Source organism: Phodopus roborovskii, unplaced genomic scaffold (genome assembly GCF_943737965.1).
Source record: "Phodopus roborovskii unplaced genomic scaffold, PHOROB, whole genome shotgun sequence".
In the NCBI taxonomy this organism is placed as follows: Eukaryota; Metazoa; Chordata; class Mammalia; order Rodentia; family Cricetidae; genus Phodopus; species Phodopus roborovskii.
The window spans coordinates 6,050,363-6,068,346 of NW_026126460.1; the positions used below are offsets into that span (position 1 = coordinate 6,050,363).

At 45.1% G+C, this 17,984-nt stretch overlaps 1 protein-coding gene across 1 annotated transcript in view; it reads left to right on the forward strand.

The window, feature by feature from the left end:
* LOC127226530 (aldehyde oxidase 2) overlaps positions 1 to 17,984 on the forward strand; it is an 80,906-nt gene that overhangs the window by 36,452 nt on the left and 26,470 nt on the right. The window contains exons 20-27 of the mRNA XM_051190635.1: positions 5,187 to 5,283; positions 5,735 to 5,859; positions 7,480 to 7,613; positions 9,053 to 9,140; positions 10,756 to 10,842; positions 10,929 to 11,120; positions 13,541 to 13,768; positions 17,789 to 17,884. Coding sequence (XP_051046592.1) covers positions 5,187 to 5,283; positions 5,735 to 5,859; positions 7,480 to 7,613; positions 9,053 to 9,140; positions 10,756 to 10,842; positions 10,929 to 11,120; positions 13,541 to 13,768; positions 17,789 to 17,884 — 1,047 coding nt within the window. The remainder of the gene's footprint in view (positions 1 to 5,186; positions 5,284 to 5,734; positions 5,860 to 7,479; positions 7,614 to 9,052; positions 9,141 to 10,755; positions 10,843 to 10,928; positions 11,121 to 13,540; positions 13,769 to 17,788; positions 17,885 to 17,984) is intronic.

Sequence of the window (17,984 nt, forward strand, 5' to 3'; positions counted from 1 at the left end):
AAAGCCTAGAAGTAGCCAGTCCCAGTGAGAGAGGCCTGTGGTTCTGGCTGTGTAACCCGCTGAGGCAGACGTATTGCACCTAAGCAACTTAGTGAGACCCTGACTCAAAACAAAACGTAAAAGAAAGATAGGTGTGTAGCTCAGTGAACTCAGTGGTAAACATTTGCCTACTGACAAAAAAAAACAAGAAAAAAAAGACTGGACGTGAGCAATCCGAGGCAGGTATGGTAGTGTGTTTATATCTGCTTATAGGGTTTATATGGTATTTTCTGCAAAAAAAAAAAACAAAAAACAAAAAAACAAAAACAAAAACCAGAATCCCCAAGACTGGTTAATTTATAATAAAGAGGAATTTAATTTTCATGAGTCTGGTGTCTAGGAAAGTCCAAAACTAAAAGGCTGTATCTAACACTGCATGATTCTAGAAGGTAGAAGAGGAAGAGAGTAAGACACAGAGAGAAATTCACTTTCATAACAAAGCTATTCCACTATGGTTATTACAATAACCCATCCATGACAGCAGAGTCCCCATGACCTAATTACCCACACAGGCCCCACCTCCCAAGTCTGCTGACTTAGGAGTTAGGTTAGGACACAAGTCATAGCTTGTGAGCTGTGTGTCAGGAATCCAGATCCTTCTATCCAGTCTCTCTATAGTAAATGGTTTCATTCTGAGGTCACAGCTTTTTCTAAAATAGCTACTGAAGCTTTGGCCACTAAATCCACATCCCAGACAGCATAAGGAATGAGAACAGGTGCCCCTAACCCTTTAAGAACATTTCCCAAACATGGCATGGGGGCGCATGCCTTTGATCCCAGAACTTGGGCAGCAGAGGTAGGCAGATCTCTCCGTGAGTTAGAGATCAGCCTGGTCTACAGAGTAAGTTCCAGGAGAACCAGGACTCCAAAGAGAAAAACTGTCTCAAAAAACTAAAAAGTGAAAATTAAAAAGATCATTTGCTGGTCCCCACAGGGAGGTGTGCACATGCCTTTTTATTTCATTAGCTGGAAATCCTAAGGCCAAGAGAGCTAGAAAGCACAATTTATTCCTGGTGGCTTGTGTGTCTACCAAAGACATGGGACCCTGTTGCTTGAGGAAGGTAATGAGAGTGGATATTGGGAACAACAGAGCCTAAATGTAATGAGAATTTCAGGATGGCATTCTATAGAAATTTCCACTCTAATATCTGGGTCTTTGTGATGGGATTCAAGTTATGTTTCTGGAAAGATAATGGAGTGAGAACGCAGGAAATTCAAGTGTGGACTGATGTGTTGATTGTGTCATTGCTCTAACAAACACCTGAGATAAACATCATATAGAGATGGACGGACTCCTTTGGCTCACCATTTTGGAAGTTTCAATTCGTGCTGTGCCAGGTAATGCACTGTAATGGCCAAACATGATGAACAAAAGCACTCACCTCATGTCTGGGCCCGCGAAGGGAGAACAGGAGAGCAGGTCCCACCATCCACTTTGAGGGCATGTCTCCCATAACCTAAAGCCTCACTTGTTAAGGGTTCCACCATGCTCATGCTGGGATCAAGCTATCGAGGAGAGTGGCAAGCTGAAGACTGAGCCCCTGACTCTGCACACACCTGAACTATAGCAACTTGGACTTGCAGTCTCTAACTCAGTGACAGCCAGATGCAGGAAATCAGGTTGAGGAAAAACAGCTTGTTTCTGGGCTTGCAATATATGGTAGTTGGTGTGCAAAGGCCCTGGGGAACCGTGGGAACAGCTTTAAGTGTGTCTAAGTGGTACCAGTCTTTTGATGTGCAGGGTTAGGAAACCATGGTTCTGAGGCTTTCTACTCCAAAGCAGCTGTGCTCCAGTTCCCATTTGCCAATTTGCAGGAATACAGGCTTTCTTGGCTGGCTCTCCTTCCTTGACTTGTACTAGAACCTAACATGGGTTTGTTTTGTTGTCATTATAGTTGCTTTATATCCGTTCGAACTCTATTTTCCAGAGGACACACCATGACCTATCCAGGGGCTCAGAATAGTTACAGATCTAATGTCTAGAGTGAGCAAACAATCCCTTTATGACCAAAGGAAGGATACAAAAGCCAAAATGCCAATTGTAATTCACCCATCTATGCATCAACCATTTCACATGAATATTGATATACATATGTGTTGTATATTTGTGAGTGTTATATATATGGCATACATCATAAAACTTTATGTAAAATATGTTTTATAAGAGAGACAGTAGCATACAGGTACTAGATCCAAGCTGACAAATTTGAATTATGGCTGTTCCGCTTTTTACCTGTGTGATCTTAGGCAAGGAACTTACATCTGTGTGCCACAGTTTCCTCACCTGTAAAAGGAGAACAATGATATGCACCTCATCAAGTCCTCATAATGAGTGTAAAACAAAATAGTCCCTGGCTCACGGTGCTTGCTCCATACAGCACCTCTCATCAGAAGGTTCAGTATCTTTTGACACACTAACATCATGGCAATAAACATATTTCTGTGTTTGCCACTGTGGCCTATTGAGGAGAGAAGAAGAGGAGAGAACCTCAATTAAGAAAGTACCTCCCCCTGTTCTTTCCTGAATAAAAATGGAGGAGGAGAAGATTGGGGGGGCGGGGAGGAGGGCCAGTAGGAGGGAAAGGACTGGGGGGGGGAGAGAGGAGGAAGGGGAAGATATGGCCAGGAAGTGAAATGAATAAATAGACAAATAAATTTATTGAAAAAAAAATAAGAAAATGCCTCCATAAAATCAAGTTGCAGGCAAGCCTATAGTGCATTTTCTTAATTAGCAATTGATGGGGGAGGGGCCAGCCCTTTGTGGGTGATGCTGTCCCTGGACTGGTGGTCCTGGGTTCTATAAGAAAGCAGGCTGAGCAAGCCAGAGGGACCAAGCCAGTGAGCAGCATCCCTCCATGGCCTCTGCACCAGCTCCCGACACCAGGTCCCTGCCCTGTTTGAGCTCCTGTGCTGACTTCCTTCAGTGATGAGCTGTGATGTGGAAGTGTAAGCCTAATAAACCCTTTCCTCCCCACTTCTTTCTGGTCATGGCTTTTGATCATAGCAATAGTAACCCTAACTGAGACAAAGTGTTAATTAAGAAAGTAAAAATTGCCAGGCCATGGAGGCACGCGCCTTTAACCCCAGCATGGGGGAGGCAGAAGCAGGCAGATCTCTGTGGGTTTGAGGTCAGCCTGACCTACAAAGTGAGTTCTAGCACAGCCAGGGCTACACAGAGAAACCCTGTCTTGAAAAAAGCAAAAGAAAAAGTAAAAATCTCATGTGGTGTTTATTTTCCATTGTTTTAAGAAGTCGACGGCTGTCATTGGGAAAGGCACCTTTTTGTTTGCAGAAGGCGGGGCCTTGTGCATGCTGGGCCACTGAGTCACTGAGTCACTTCCCCAGCCCTAGCCAAGATGATTCCAGAACTAAGCCTAGGCTTGCATACTACCTGTCTCACATATTTGCAGCCTGGCTTTAAGAGTTATTTTCTCTTCCCTAAGCCCCATTTCTTCATTTTAAAAATAGAGGTAATAATAGAATTAATGTAAGAATATATATATATATACATATATATATATATATATGTATGTATGTATACATATATACTGCTATTGTGTAGTGTTTGTGTTGTGTGTGACATTTTTCCTGGAGAGATGTGAAAAGATATCTACTCACCGCAGATAGGGTACCAATGACAACAGACTGAAATAATGATGTCACCAAAATCCAACTCTGTGAAGCAATGACTTTATAGGGGTTAGTTACAGGCATATGAAGGGTGGCTTTTAGGAGCAGCTGCATCACAGTAAGCCCTCCCTAGTGTGGGTGATGGCTCACAAAAGCTGGCCAGTTTTAGGGACTCCTAAAACCTCTGTGTTATTTACTTTCAGAGTCTTGTGTGTGTGTGTGTGTGTGTGTGTGTGTGTACAGATGTTTTGTCTGAATGTCTGTGCACCACTTGTGTGCATGGTGCCCAGGGAGCCAAAACGAGTATGAAATGGAATTGAATTGTTGTGGAGCCGCCATGTGGGTGCTGGAAATTAAACTCAGATCCCCTGAAAGAGCAGCCAGTGCTCTTCATTGCTGAGCCATCCCTCCAGCCACTACTTCTTGAGTCCTTGTGGTTTGTTTTGTTTTGTTTTGTTTTGTTTTGTTTTGAGACGGGGTGTATATAGCTTTGTAGCCCTGGCTGTCCTGGAACTCTGTAGATCAGTCTGACCTCAAACTAACAGAGATCCACCTGCCTCTGCCTCTCAAGTGCTGGGAGTGCAAGCCTGTAGGCTTGCGCCACTGTGTCCCACTAACTTCTTGAGTCTCAATGAGCCTCGATTCAGTTTCCCAAGCTTCCCTACAACGTAGCGCCTATCAACTCAAAGGAAGCTGCTATGCGACAGTTTGTCACTAAACAGACAATAAAAAGTAGTCTCACTGTCAACATTCATAAAAAAAGAAGGTTGTAGACTCTAAAGCATGTGGAGTCCAAGAATCCAAGTGGCAGGTGTCATTCTGAAGTCAGAAGGACATATTGGGTCTACAGTGTTAGCAAGGATCAGAAGCGGTAGGAAGTCAGTCCACAGAAACAGAGAAGAACAGCTTCCGTGTGGGAGTCAGTTCATGCCAATGTCAGAAATCACATGTGGAGGGAGAAGAAAGAGACAAGAAGAACAAAAGTCTAAAACTGCCCTTTGGAAGTGTGTCAAATACCCACAGGAGACAATGTGGCCTTCCTGCCCTTATCAAAGTGTGAGGACCTGTGTCCTCTCCCTCAACACAGCCTCAGCCTTCTCAAAATTGAGTGAAGAAGAGGTTCATGCACGTAGCTACCTAAGTATCTAACACACTTTTTTCCTTGGGAAGAAGTGGGAAATGAGGGCTCAGAGCCTCTCACATGGGGCCTGGGCACCGAGCATCATTTCCAGAGACCCATGCTAAAGATGAGCAATTAGTGTCTGCCACCCTGGACCACCCCCACTGAATCCAGCCCTCAGTTCTGAACGTGGCTTCCTGCTTGACGTTTGCCTAGTCCTTCTGACCAGTTTTATCTGCAAATGTAGAAGACATTCCCCTGACAGCTTGTCTACTCAAGAACTCTTGAATGCTTGGCACCTTTCATGTGTCCCAGGAGGCAACTATGTGGGGAATGTACTAGCAGCCCAGCAGCAAAAACAAAGGATGACTGGCTCTGTCTTTGGCCTTTTACACAGGATGCCATAAAACACAATTCATTCCTGTGCCCTGAAAAGAAGCTTGAACAAGGAAACATCGAGGAGGCATTTGAAAACGTGGACCAGGTAGTTGAAGGTAAACAGTTTGGGAGAATTCCTAGAGTCATTCCTTGATTCCATGCAGAACCAGCCACCAAAGGCATATGATTTCCCCTTGGGAAGCTTAGCCTCTGAAGTCCCCAGAGCTTCCCCAACTTACACTCCTCCTCAAGCCTCTGTGCATCCATGCACCTGTGTGTCTATGTTGTGTCTGGAGACTGTGACTGGAGAAGTCAGGACCAGAGTAAGTAGGAGAAAATTCCTAAAATTTGGTTCATCAAGGGCAGAGTAAGAAATAGGAACTAGAACTTGTAACTTTCAGGACTATGGTCTCTGAGGTAGTCCCCTCAATTGTCACAAGGTAAAGGTTTCTTAATGGGTGATGCTGCAGGTGGGTAGTTCACATCCCACTCATTTAAAACGCCCCATGATGGCAGCTTCCAAGCAGCACGCACATCCAGGCATGTTCCTGCACTTGCCCTTCACAGGAGAGGTCCATGTTGGAGGGCAAGAACATTTCTACATGGAAACACAGAGAGTGCTCGTTATTCCAAAGACAGAAGACAAAGAACTGGACATGTATGTGTCCACACAGGATCCAACCCATGTGCAGGTAAGGTCCAACAGGACTCCTACCTCCATCATGGCAGGCGGCCAGTCTCCATAGCCCAGGTGGCAGCCACTTCACTAAAGGAAACTTAGACTCTAGATGTTAGGTATATGTAATGCAGCTGAGACCTATCAACTATAAAAGAACAACCCTGATCATTTTTCTTCTTTATATATTTTTCCTACTCTTTGAGAATTTTGTGCATATGTACAATTTATTTTGATCATATTCATCTCCCTACTCCTCTCCAACCTACCCCAGACCTCCATCACATCCCCTTCTAAGTCTGAGTTCTCTCTCTCTCTCTTTTAATAACCATTGAGTCCAATTATGCATGTGGGCATGGCAGTGTCCACTGGAGCATCAGCAACTGGTTGCCATGCCCTCAAAGAAAAAAATAACTCTCCCCCTCCAGCAATGCCAGCTGGAGGTGGGGGTCTCATGATCCCTCCCCAGTCTGTGCTGGAATTGTGACAGGTAACTCACAGCCACTGTATTCATGACTACACCAGCTATGTCATGTCCAGAAGACACACTTCTTATTGAAAAAGAAACTCCTGTATTCCAGGATGTCCTTGAACTCACTAAATAGACAAGATTGACCTTAAACTTCCAGAACACCCTACCTCTACATCCTGAGCATTGGAATTACAGACATTCACAATCATACAGGACCTATGCAATGCTGGGGCTCAAACTCAGATCTTCATGAAACCTAGGCAAGTTATAGCCCCAGTCTGAGTGTGATCACTTTGAATTAAAACATGAAATTTATTTGCATCAGGCTTTGTTTAACTCTGTGATTGGAGGCATCACTAAAATTTTCCTATGCTCTATTTTATTCTCAAAAATAATCATTATAGATGATTTATAGAGTAAAGATATCACTTTGGACCACATCTTATCTTCCAGACAGAAAATGCTCTAAGCTTCACATCACCCTCTTTAGTAGGGGGGTGGAGTCCACTGTTTTTCACCTGTTCAAGTCCTTAGGCTCAGGCGTTTGACTACAAATGCAGCTTCCTGTAAGAACCAGGGATTTTGATATTTTTCTTTCTAGTAAATAAAGTATCTGCTCAAAGAGCTTTTGGGGGAAGATCAACGTTTTAAAAATGGTCCAGAGACTAGGGGTGGTGGTGCACACCTTTAATGCCAGCACTCGGGATGTAGAAGCAGAAGGATCTCTGAGTTGAGGTCAGCCTGGTCTACAGAGTGAGTTCCTGGACAGCCAGGGATACACAGAGATCTCAAAACTAAACAGAAGGAGGAGGAGAGAGAGAGGAAGGACAGAAGGATGGAGGGAAGGAAGGAAGGAAGAAGGGAGGGAGGGAAGGAAGGACAGAAGGAGGGAAGGAAGGAAGGAAGGACAGAAGGAGGGAAGGAAGGACAGAAGGAGGGAAGGAAGGAAGGACAGAAGGAGGGAAGGAAGGAAGGACAGAAGGAGGGAAGGAAGGACAGAAGGAGAGAAGGAAGGAAGGAAGGAAGGAAGGAGAAATGAGTAGACTCTGCCCTCTCTGCTCTTATGGGAGCAGATGTGAGTGGATTCTGCTGCATAGTTATATTTTAGGAAACAAAACACTTCGTTGTGATTTTCCTCTGTTTAAACCTCATTGTCTCTTACAGAAAACAGTGGCCTCTACCTTAAACATCCCCAGCAACAAGGTCACCTGCCATGTGAAACGAGTGGGCGGAGGTTTTGGAGGAAAGGTGGGGAGGCCAGCTGTGTTCGGGGCAATTGCTGCAGTGGGGGCTGTCAAGTAAGTTGGCTGGCTGCTTCCAGAACTTCGGGCCCGTTCCTGAGCTTTGGGGAAGATGAATTGCTTAGATGTGGAGCATGGTACCTTTCCCAAGTTCATCCTTGTTCCCTAACACTTGGCTACTTCTAGCCCAGAGTAGGATGGAGTTAAGAAAGAAAGGCTCATCACCCTCCACCAGCTCCAGGCGCTGTCTCAAAGAAGACTCACATCTTTGCTATCCATGGCTCAGCATTCAAGTGTAGCTGGCACCAACAGTGAGGGTCCTGTTCATTGTCTTTGACTATATCTGTTGTCAGTATTAGAGAACAAAGAGGAGGAGGAGCAGGAGGGGGAGAAGGAGAGGGGAGGAGATTAGGGAGAAGAAAAAGGAGATAGATGACTGAGAGGAAAAGGAGATGTTTACTGTTTTGTCTGGGTTCCAATTAATCTTCAAAGTCCCAATGCCCTGCTTCCTTGGACAGCCTCTGTGTAGCTCAGAGAAAAGTCCTGCGCCCTGGGACCTGAGTCTTCGTCCCCAGCGCAGGGTTAGCCCTGGGACCTGAGTCTTCGTCCCCAGCGCAGGGTTAGCGCAGTCAGCAGTTATCGGCTCTCGCACTCATAGCGGACCTCACCTCGTGGCTTCGGCTTTTCAAGCACAGCCACACACAGCCACCAAATGGAGCATCTGAATCCCGGTGCCTAGGCTAGCCACTTCGAGCCCTGACATCAGTATATTCCAAAACTTGCCCCTTGACCTCACTGTGCAGTCACGTGTGCAACCAGTGCCTCAAGATGCATCATGCCTGAGCACACAACAGTCCTGCATTAAGTGACCTGAGGACAGTGTTCCAGATCTCCAGCGGGCAGGAGTCCCTGGAGGTCGGAGAAAATTCCTGCCTCAAACACACATAAGAATTTTAACTTCAACTTCTGGTGGAAAGAATTTCCACCAAATCCCAAGACTTCTGAATCACAATTTGCATGAACTGTACATTTAACTGATGTTTTTCCTACTGATGTTAGCATTGCATTTACCCATTGACACTCTCCCCTTTATAACTAGTAGCAGACATATGAAAAATGGCTGGATCTAGGTGAAAGTTGAATTTGAAGGCTTAGGGACAGAACTTAGCTGACATGTGACATTAATCCTTTAGACATACCTCCAAACATTAAGTTGTGAGCACAAAGACAATAGTAACTTAGTCAGGCAATAATTCACATCACACCTAGAAGACTTTGTGCAGATTAATAGAGACCTGTGATGGGCAGATGGATAGAGAATTAAATAAGTGATACAAATGGATGGGAGGATGGACGGTGGATGAATGAGTTTTATATGTTATAAATAGATGTGGGTAGATAGTAAGGTAAGGATTTGAGCACGTAGGTAGCTAAATAGATGAATGGAAGTTCAGATGGTAAGGATGAATGGAGAATCTAAAATTTGTTTTCTGCAGAACTGGCCATCCCGTTCGCCTTGTTCTGGATAGAGAAGATGATATGTTAATAACTGGGGGAAGGCATCCATTATTTGGAAAATATAAAGTGAGTATTACATGTAAAATTATTAAAGTACCTTATTTTGTTTGTGTGACTTTGTCCTCTTCTATCATTTTTATTTTGCTGAATTCTAAAAGTAATCAGCATCTAAAATATCTGAAGATGTTCATATTTTGGATACCCATGACATTTTATGATGAGCTTTTAATTGAGTGTATAATTGTAAAAAAAAAGATGATGAAAATAAAATTTTGAATAATGACTAAAAGACACTGAGGGGCTGCGGCTATGGTTCAGTAGGTAAAGTATGCAAGCCTGGGGCCTGGAGATGGGGTCCCCAACACCCACATAAAAGCTGACAGAGTGAGACAGCTTGCCTATAGCCCCAGTGCCCAAGAAGAGACAGGGATTCCTGAGACAAGTTAATTAGATAGACTAGCCAAATCTGTGAGGTCCAGGTCTGTCAAGAAGCCCTGCCTCCATAAATAAACTGAAGTACAATCAAGAAAGATATCTAAGCAGGGTGGCACAGGCCTAGTCCCAGCACTCTGGAGGCAGAGGCAGGAAGATCGAGTTCAAGGCCAGCCTGGTCTCAGAGCTAGTTCCAGGACAGGCTCCAAAGCTACAGAGAAACCCTGTCTCAAAAAACCAGAGAGAGATCTGACATCATCCCTTGGCTCCACACACACGTGCACTCACACACAGACACGTGCAAAAAAAAATAAAAAATTAATAATAAAAATAAAAAAGCACTGTTACATGGAATAAGGATCTATATTTTTAGTGATTCCTCAAAGACAAAAAAGAAAAAGAAAAGATGCCAAAACCCCTGAATATAAGAACAACTCTTTGTAGAAGAAATGTTTAGAAACAATTTGACCATTTTCACTACAAAATAATCTTTAACAGAAACCCACTAACAGGCGAATTTAAATTCATCAAATCACACTGGCTCCATTTTTTTCTCCAACTGCAGTAGAAACACTGTTTAAAATATTCGCTGGCATCTAGTATATGATACTATTTGTTCAGATTCCTGGATGAGTACTTAGGACAGTTCTGTTGTGATATAAAGTTACAAAACAGCTTTCTTTGGGAATTGCTTAAGGCAGGAACACCTGATTTCCCAGCTGGTTTTACCATTGCCTTTGATTACTACATAATTCTATTACCTACATTGCTATTTACAAGGCACCTTGGCCACCCAGTAAGATGAGTCTGGCTCATAAATTCTCCGACATCTGTGCCCAAAGCTTTCCTGTAATGAGAGACATTATGATTCATCTCCATGCATTCTGGGATCCCAAAGACTTTCCCACAAGGAGAAAACCACAGACTAAATTAGAAAGAAAGCCATACAGAACTGCAGAGAATCTTCCGAGAGTAAGGACCATGAGAGTGGCATTTACATTCTGGGAGACAAGCAAGAATTTGAGGCTTCCATGCTGAGTGTGGAGTCAGGATTGCCCCTTGAAAGGAAAGGACTAAGCAAAACTTGGGTTAAGAAAGGTCTTCAGACACTGAAAGCCAAGGCCATAGGGGGTGGAGTGCCACACAAGAGCACACTGGAGGCAAAGTCTGTCCTTGAGACTGAGGGGTGTCTCGCATTTGGAAGGTACATTTTTAACAAACCAGTAAACTGTCCATCATTTGGTGACAGGTAGGATTCATGAACAGTGGGCGAATCAAAGCCCTAGACATTGAATGCTACATCAATGGAGGATGCACACTGGATGACTCGGAGCTGGTATGTGAGTCTGAAACCAACTGTGCTCTTGATAGTGGGTAAGATGGAAAATGTCTAATGTGTGTGGGTATCTCCTTCTGCTTTAGGTAACAGAATTCCTTGTACTAAAGCTGGAAAATGCTTATAAAATCCGCAACCTCAGATTCCGAGGTCGGGCATGCATGACAAATTTACCATCCAATACAGCCTTCCGTGGGTTTGGCTTCCCACAGGGAACCCTGGTAACAGAATCTTGTATCACAGCTGTGGCAGCCAAATGTGGGCTCCCACCAGAAAAGGTAAGATTACAACTGGGGTAGCAACCAAGGCTGATAAGGAATCAGAGGAGGGAGGAATTAGCTAGCAGCCCAGGAAACACTAGAGAAACTGCACAAATTAACCCGGCTCAGAATTTGAGCTGAGAGTTTCATTTTTGTTTTCATGTCTGTGATATGGACATGCCATCATCCATTTAGGCACTCCACTGTTGACACATAGTCAGGTTGTCTGTTACCAGTTTAGGCTGTTAAAATGGTGCTGGGACTAGAGAGAAGGCACAGTGGTTAAGAGACACACTGCTCTTCCAGAGGACCAGAACTCAGTTCCCAGCACCCACATCAGGGGCTCACAATGACCTGTAACTGAGCTCCGGCCTCTTCTGGCCTCTCTGGGCACTGTAGTCATATGCAAAAACCCACACATACATACATAATTTAAAAATAGAATCTTAAAATGAACTTGCAATGACTACCCGTATGTGCTAGGGGAAAGAATGTCTCTGTCCTTTTGTGTGGGTCTGTCTCTTGAACAAACTCACAGAAAAGGAATTGCTGGTGCACTCAAAAACTTCTTTGAGATGCTGTCCAAACTTTACTATTTGAAAACATTATTCCGTCCAATACACCAGAAGGCCTGTGGAGTATAAAGGAATTGGACCAGAGACAGGCTGACTCTGATGAAGTCAGCAACTGATGAAGATGCCATTCAGTCCTTGATCTTTCAGTGACCTCCCAGTCCTCTCTCCATCTCTACCATTACCTCAAGCCAGACCCTCTGTGCCAGCAAGGACTCTCTATGTGCCACAGCTTGAACACCTTTGTTCCTAAACACCTCCAGGTTTCCATCTCACTGGCAGAGTGCTTCCCCCACACCAGAGAACACCTAATACTATACTAGGAAAATAATAGATTCCTGAAGAAGTCATAAAAAGTGCCCATGGGCCAGGCAGTGATGGTGTACATCTTTAATACCAGCACTTGGGAGGCAGAGGCAGGTGGATCTCTGTGAGTCTGAGGTCAGCCTGGTCTACAGAGGACAGCCAAGGTTACATAGAGAAACCATGTCTTATGGATACAAAGGAGGAAAATATTACATCAGGATGAGGACGGGGATTCAAAAAAAAAATCCTGGAGATTACACTTGAGGTTCACCTTGAGGAAGGCAAATGGAAAGGTAACTAATCAAATGGAACATCATGAGCAAAGACTATGGACCCCCTTGTGTCCTGAATTCTTTGGCTATAAAATAAGAACAAGATAATTTACTTCACAGAGTTTCTGAGGACAAAATAAATTTTTGCTAAAGTGCTCATCTTTGGAGAGGTGGGAATGTAGCTCTGTGATAGACAGTTCACCCAGCCTGCAAAAACCTAAGTTCCAGCCCCAGAACCACACTTTTTTTTTTTTTTTTTTTTTTTTTGGAAAGGGCATTGTCTTAGCCAAGTGTTGTTGCTGGCGATAACACAGTCATTCTTTTCCTTCTGCTGGAACAAATTGGAGATAATGAAAACCTCCCAGGTATTTCCAGCAGGCCCTCTTTCTCTGGGCACTGAAAATTCCCAGGATATGAAGCAGATCCTGTCCAAAAACAAATTAAAAGATTTAACCATGTATTCCAAAATACTTGAAGACCTGCTAACAATCTGTTCTGCGATTTCTTTCCAGCAGAACAATCTTCATCTATGATGGTAGAGCCTGTCACCCATGATGGTAGATTCTGTCACCTATGATGATAGAGCCTGTCACCTATGATGGTAGAGCCTGTCACCTATGATGGTAGAGCCTGTCACCTATGATGGTAGAGCCTATCACCCATGATGATAGAGCCTGTCACCTATGATGATAGAGCCTGTCACCTATGATGGTAGAGCCTGTCACCTATGATGGTAGAGCATGGCTTTAGTTCACTCTCTACCAACTCTGCTCCATCCTCTGAATCTTGAAGTTTGAAGAGAAAATGGTAGACAGTAAGATGGCTCAGTGGGTAAAGGCGATTGCTGCCATGTTTGACAACCTGAGTTTTATCTCTGGGAACCATATGGTAGAAAGAGAAAACTGACTGCCATAGGCTGTCCTGACTTCCACATCTACGCTATGGCATGTACACACAGAGACACAAACACACACAGAGACACACCCAGGTGGGGGGGGATACAGGATGGATGGATAAACAGACAGATAACCCATCCTCCCCAGTCCTTCCATCACATTGCCTTTTAGACTAGTCACTATCAGCTGCACTCCGTGACAGAGATCCTGGTTGGTGCATTAAAGTGGAGATGAAAATAGCCCCACAGCTGCACATGCCATTAGGAAACAATGGGGGGGGGCTCTGTCCTCCCCACCAAAGTGCATGTATGCTTCAGAGGAAAGGCCTTCTAAGGCCCCCGAGGGCAGTCTGTCTCACCACAGGCATTGATGGAATTTCACATTTGTTTCAGATTAGGGAGAAAAACATGTACAAAACAGTTGATAAAACCATCTACAAACAAGCTTTTAGCCCGGAACCCCTGAGAAGGTGCTGGAGTGAGTGTCTGGACAAGTCTTCCTTTCACATCAGAAGGACACAAGCGGAAGAGTTCAATCGGAAGAACTACTGGAAGAAGAGGGGCATTGCTATCGTCCCCATGAAGTTTTCAGTCGGCTTTGCTGCAACAAGCTATCACCAGGTAAAGTTCATGCACAGCCCACGGTAAATGACCCTCATGTCTAAGTCTTGGTCCAAGAGTGTGTGCTGGTGTTCAGAGAATGCCACAGTTCCCAGAGCACCAGGCCCCTCCCTGTGTACACATAGGAGAAATGTCCAGAAGTCTCCTGAGTGGCTGTGTGTGGCAGCAGGGAAAAGGTCACCAAGAAACTTTAGTGACAAGCACGACAGGGACAGCAGCATGACTGCTGGGACCAGGAACTGATCCCAGGTTCGATGCTATTCGAAAGGAACAGGAGCTCACAGTGCCGTTGTTTTTTTATGCTGGGGAGGGGATGTTCCACCTGCAGGGATCCTTGGGATCCCTGCCAAGTCTCAGGCAGAGAAGTCATTCCACTGGTCTCTGGTAGCCACCTCCTCAGTAATCTGTTGGCCCTGATGGGGAAGAGGGACTGGGGTCCAGAACTGCCCAGGGTAAAACGGCAAGAGGGAAAGGCAAGCCATCCACAGGTAGATGGGGGGAAGAATAGCAACATGCATGTGGAGAAGACCTCAGACAGTGCCAGGCCTGAGCAGACCTTCTCTAAATCCCAGTGGGTCCCCGGGACCAGAAACCTGGTTAGAAATCATGGAACAGCTGTTGCTTACCCATTGCTATTAATCCAGGTCAGAAAACCCAGCAACTTCGAGAGACTTTGAGTGTTAGGGAGCTTTATGTGCATACCGTCAAAAGCATCCCTCCACTCCTATCCACTACTGACAAGCTTCTCATACACACACACACACACACACACACATGCACGCACGCACACACGCATGCACACCTGCCTCGTGAAAGGGAATTCCTCCTAGGAAGTAAAAGCAGCAGTTCATCCCTTGGCCTGCCATTTGTTAGGCGTGTGACATTAAAGTTGTTCAGCCTTTCTGAACAACTTTAGCTCCCTTGGTCATAAAGTGAGACTAACAATGACACTCTCTTAGGACTAATAAGGACTGACTAAGAAAATTAATATGGAGCACTTGGCAAGATTCCTGGAATATTCTGGGAGTCAAGCAGGGCAGCCCATCTCAGGAGAGCCCAACACACCTCAGGGCTCTTGCTCCCCTAACAGGTAGGATAAAGTGCCCTCAACTTCTGGGTCATATTCCTGCCTGGTTCCAGTGTGACCATGCCATAAACAGGTACAAGAGTTGTCACATTTGCCAGATGAGCTGAGTTAATGGCAAAAACACAACAGACCCTAGAAGAACCAATGTTGTTTCTCTCTGCCACCAAATATTGTATCTTTACCAGACTAACATGAACAGCTGGGTGACTAATAGATAGACAGATTCAACAATCGCACTAACTACCCAGGGTTAGCATAGACCCCACAAGTCAAGGATGAAGGCCTACAGACTGCACCCATTTCTGACCCCACCTGAAAATAGTGTGCACAGGCTATTCACACTTCTGCCTAGATGACCACTAAGCTGACAATTCTTTACTATCCCCAGTTAGGTGCAATGGTTTTCTAGAACAACTCACAGGAAAGCCTTCTCCATTTCATTTTTATAACCCCTTATGTAAGTGACACAACTCAGAACCGCCCAATGGAAGAGATGCCAAGGCAAGACACTAAGGAAGGACAAAGAGCTTGTCTTCACCCCCAGGGAAGTGCACAGAACTCAGGAAGGTGAGGAGAGGCTGAAGCATTCCTCACCACCACTACCACTGACATATAAATCTGCACACAGGCTGATCCCCCCCCCACCCTAAACCTCCTGGGGCCTCTCATTAGCAAAGGGTGGCACTTTTCAAGATTTAGGAAGTACCATGCCAGAACCAGAGACAAAACTAAGCACCTAGTTTCTCAAAATGACTCTACACCTCCTCTTGTCATCAATATGGCCACTTCTCACCTAAACTACAGCCCCTCTGCTGTCACCCCTGGGTGCTGGTTCCTTATCTGGCCACATTAGAAGTAAACCAGGTGATGACTTTTGGTCTCCATTTTAAAGGATTCCAACTTCCCGGCAGGGCTATAAACTCAGGCACCCAAGAACCACTTGGCTCAGCATGGAGGTGTCATTCCAGGTCATTCGATGACTCACAGGGCTGGAACACCTCACTAATCGGGCCACAGGCTACAGTGAATAAATACTGGCATTAGCATCATGCACCTTCAAGCTCCCCACCCTCCACACCCCCACCACCCACCACCCACCTCAACCCTAAGCTACCCTGGAGCCTCCAGGCATCTCCAGACTGGGAGGGGTAACACCACTTTTCCATTCTATGTAGCCACCATAACTGCAGCCCACTCAAAGTTCTCTCTAGGACACAAAGTCACACAAGGCCACTTGCCCTGCTTGGAGAGACTCAGAGCAGAGCTTGCCATGTCCCTGGAGCTGTCCTGTGATAACTATAGCAAATTACCACATGCTGGGAAGCTCAAAAAAAAAAAAAAAGGTACCCCTTCACAGTTCTACAGGTTGGAAGTCCAAACCCAAGATGTCACCAGAGCCACTGTCCCTCCAAAACTTCTGGGGAGGAATCCTTCCTCAGCTCTACCAGCCTCTGCTGGCTCCTGGCCATGCTTGGTTTATGGCAGTATAACTGCACTGGCTGCTTCCAGCTTCATAGCTATTGTCCCTAATACTACCCCAGAGCCTTCTGATAAGGACACCAGTCATTGAATTTAGGGTCCACTTCTACTAGTCTGATCATCTTAAATAATTCTATCTGCAAAAACTACTTCCAGCAAAGGGCATTCTGAGGTTCCATGTAGACACAAACCAGAGAGAGGCGTGAAAGAAAAAGTGTGGAGATGATGGATCTCTCCCAGACAGGGTCAGATGGTGCAGGGAATCTTAAGAGAATAGAGACGGGGAGGGGAACCCTAAATGCTGGACAGATGGAGACCAGGCCAAGCCAGCCAGGAAGTGAAGATAGCAAAGCAGAAGCCAGGGTCCAAGAGAAGTGGTAGTGAGTGAGACAGAACCCAGGACAAGGCAAGAAGAGACAGGGATGCCATGAGGGTGGGGGATGACACAAGATCCTAAAGGACCACTGTGACAAGGAGAGGCAATGGGGAGATTTATTCAACCCACTCACCTCTGCCTCTTGACTCCATTCATTGTCACTTCAGGGGACCTTGAGCAGCACAGGGAGATTTGAGTCTGACAGGCAGCCCAGCTCTCACAGAACCCATTATCTATGTCTTTATGCCACTGAGCATTCTGCCCATGATGAATGGATCTCAGCCTGTGTCCCCACCACCTTGTAACTCACCTGAAGCAGAACTGCACCTTGTCTGTGCTTATGTGTCTGGATGGAACTCAGGGAAGGAAAATAATCGATTCAGTAGCTTCACAATCAGCCCTCAGTTTTAGGCAAGGGGCTGACTTGCCAAAAGTTTGAGACCAAGTGGAAATGGTAACACACACCTTTAATCCTAGCACTTGGGATACTGAGTCAGGTGGATCTCTGTAAGTTCAAGGCCAGCCCCATCTATATAAGGCATTCTAGGCCATCAAAGGCTACATGATTAGAGTTTTTAAAAAAGAAAGAAAGGATGAGAGAGAAAAAGAAAGGAAAGGATGAATGGATGGATGGATGGATGGATGGATGGATGGATGGATGGATGGATGGGTGGGTGGGTGGGTGGGTGGGTGGGTGGATTCAGGTTCCTATGTAGGAAAGTTCTTTACAGTCAACTTTTGCATAGAGTAGAGCCAGGTTCCAAGGTCCTACCAGAAACCCTAACATCTCTGACCTCCCTGCTCCGGGAGACTGAGATTTCACTACCTTATTTCTTTTTCTAATTTAAAAAAAAAAATATGAATGTTTTGCCTGCATGCATGTCTTTTCACCATGTGCATGCATCACCCATTAAAGCCAAGAGGAGAGGTGAATCTTCTGGAACTGAAGTTATAGACAATTGGGAACTGCCATGTAGGTGCTGGGAATTGAGCCTGGTTCTCTAGAAGATCAGTTAACCACTAAGTCATCTCATATTGAACTTCCCTAACTGCCAGCACACATTGGATTGTCTTACAGGCAGCTGCACTTGTTCATATCTACACAGATGGGTCTGTGTTGGTTGCACATGGAGGCAATGAACTGGGACAAGGTATTCACACCAAAATGTTACAGGTAAAATAAATAAAATCAGCCATTCATCTGTCCACACATTGTTAACATGACTGAAACTTGGGGTGTTTTTAAGGCAAATGACAATTGTACATTCAAACTT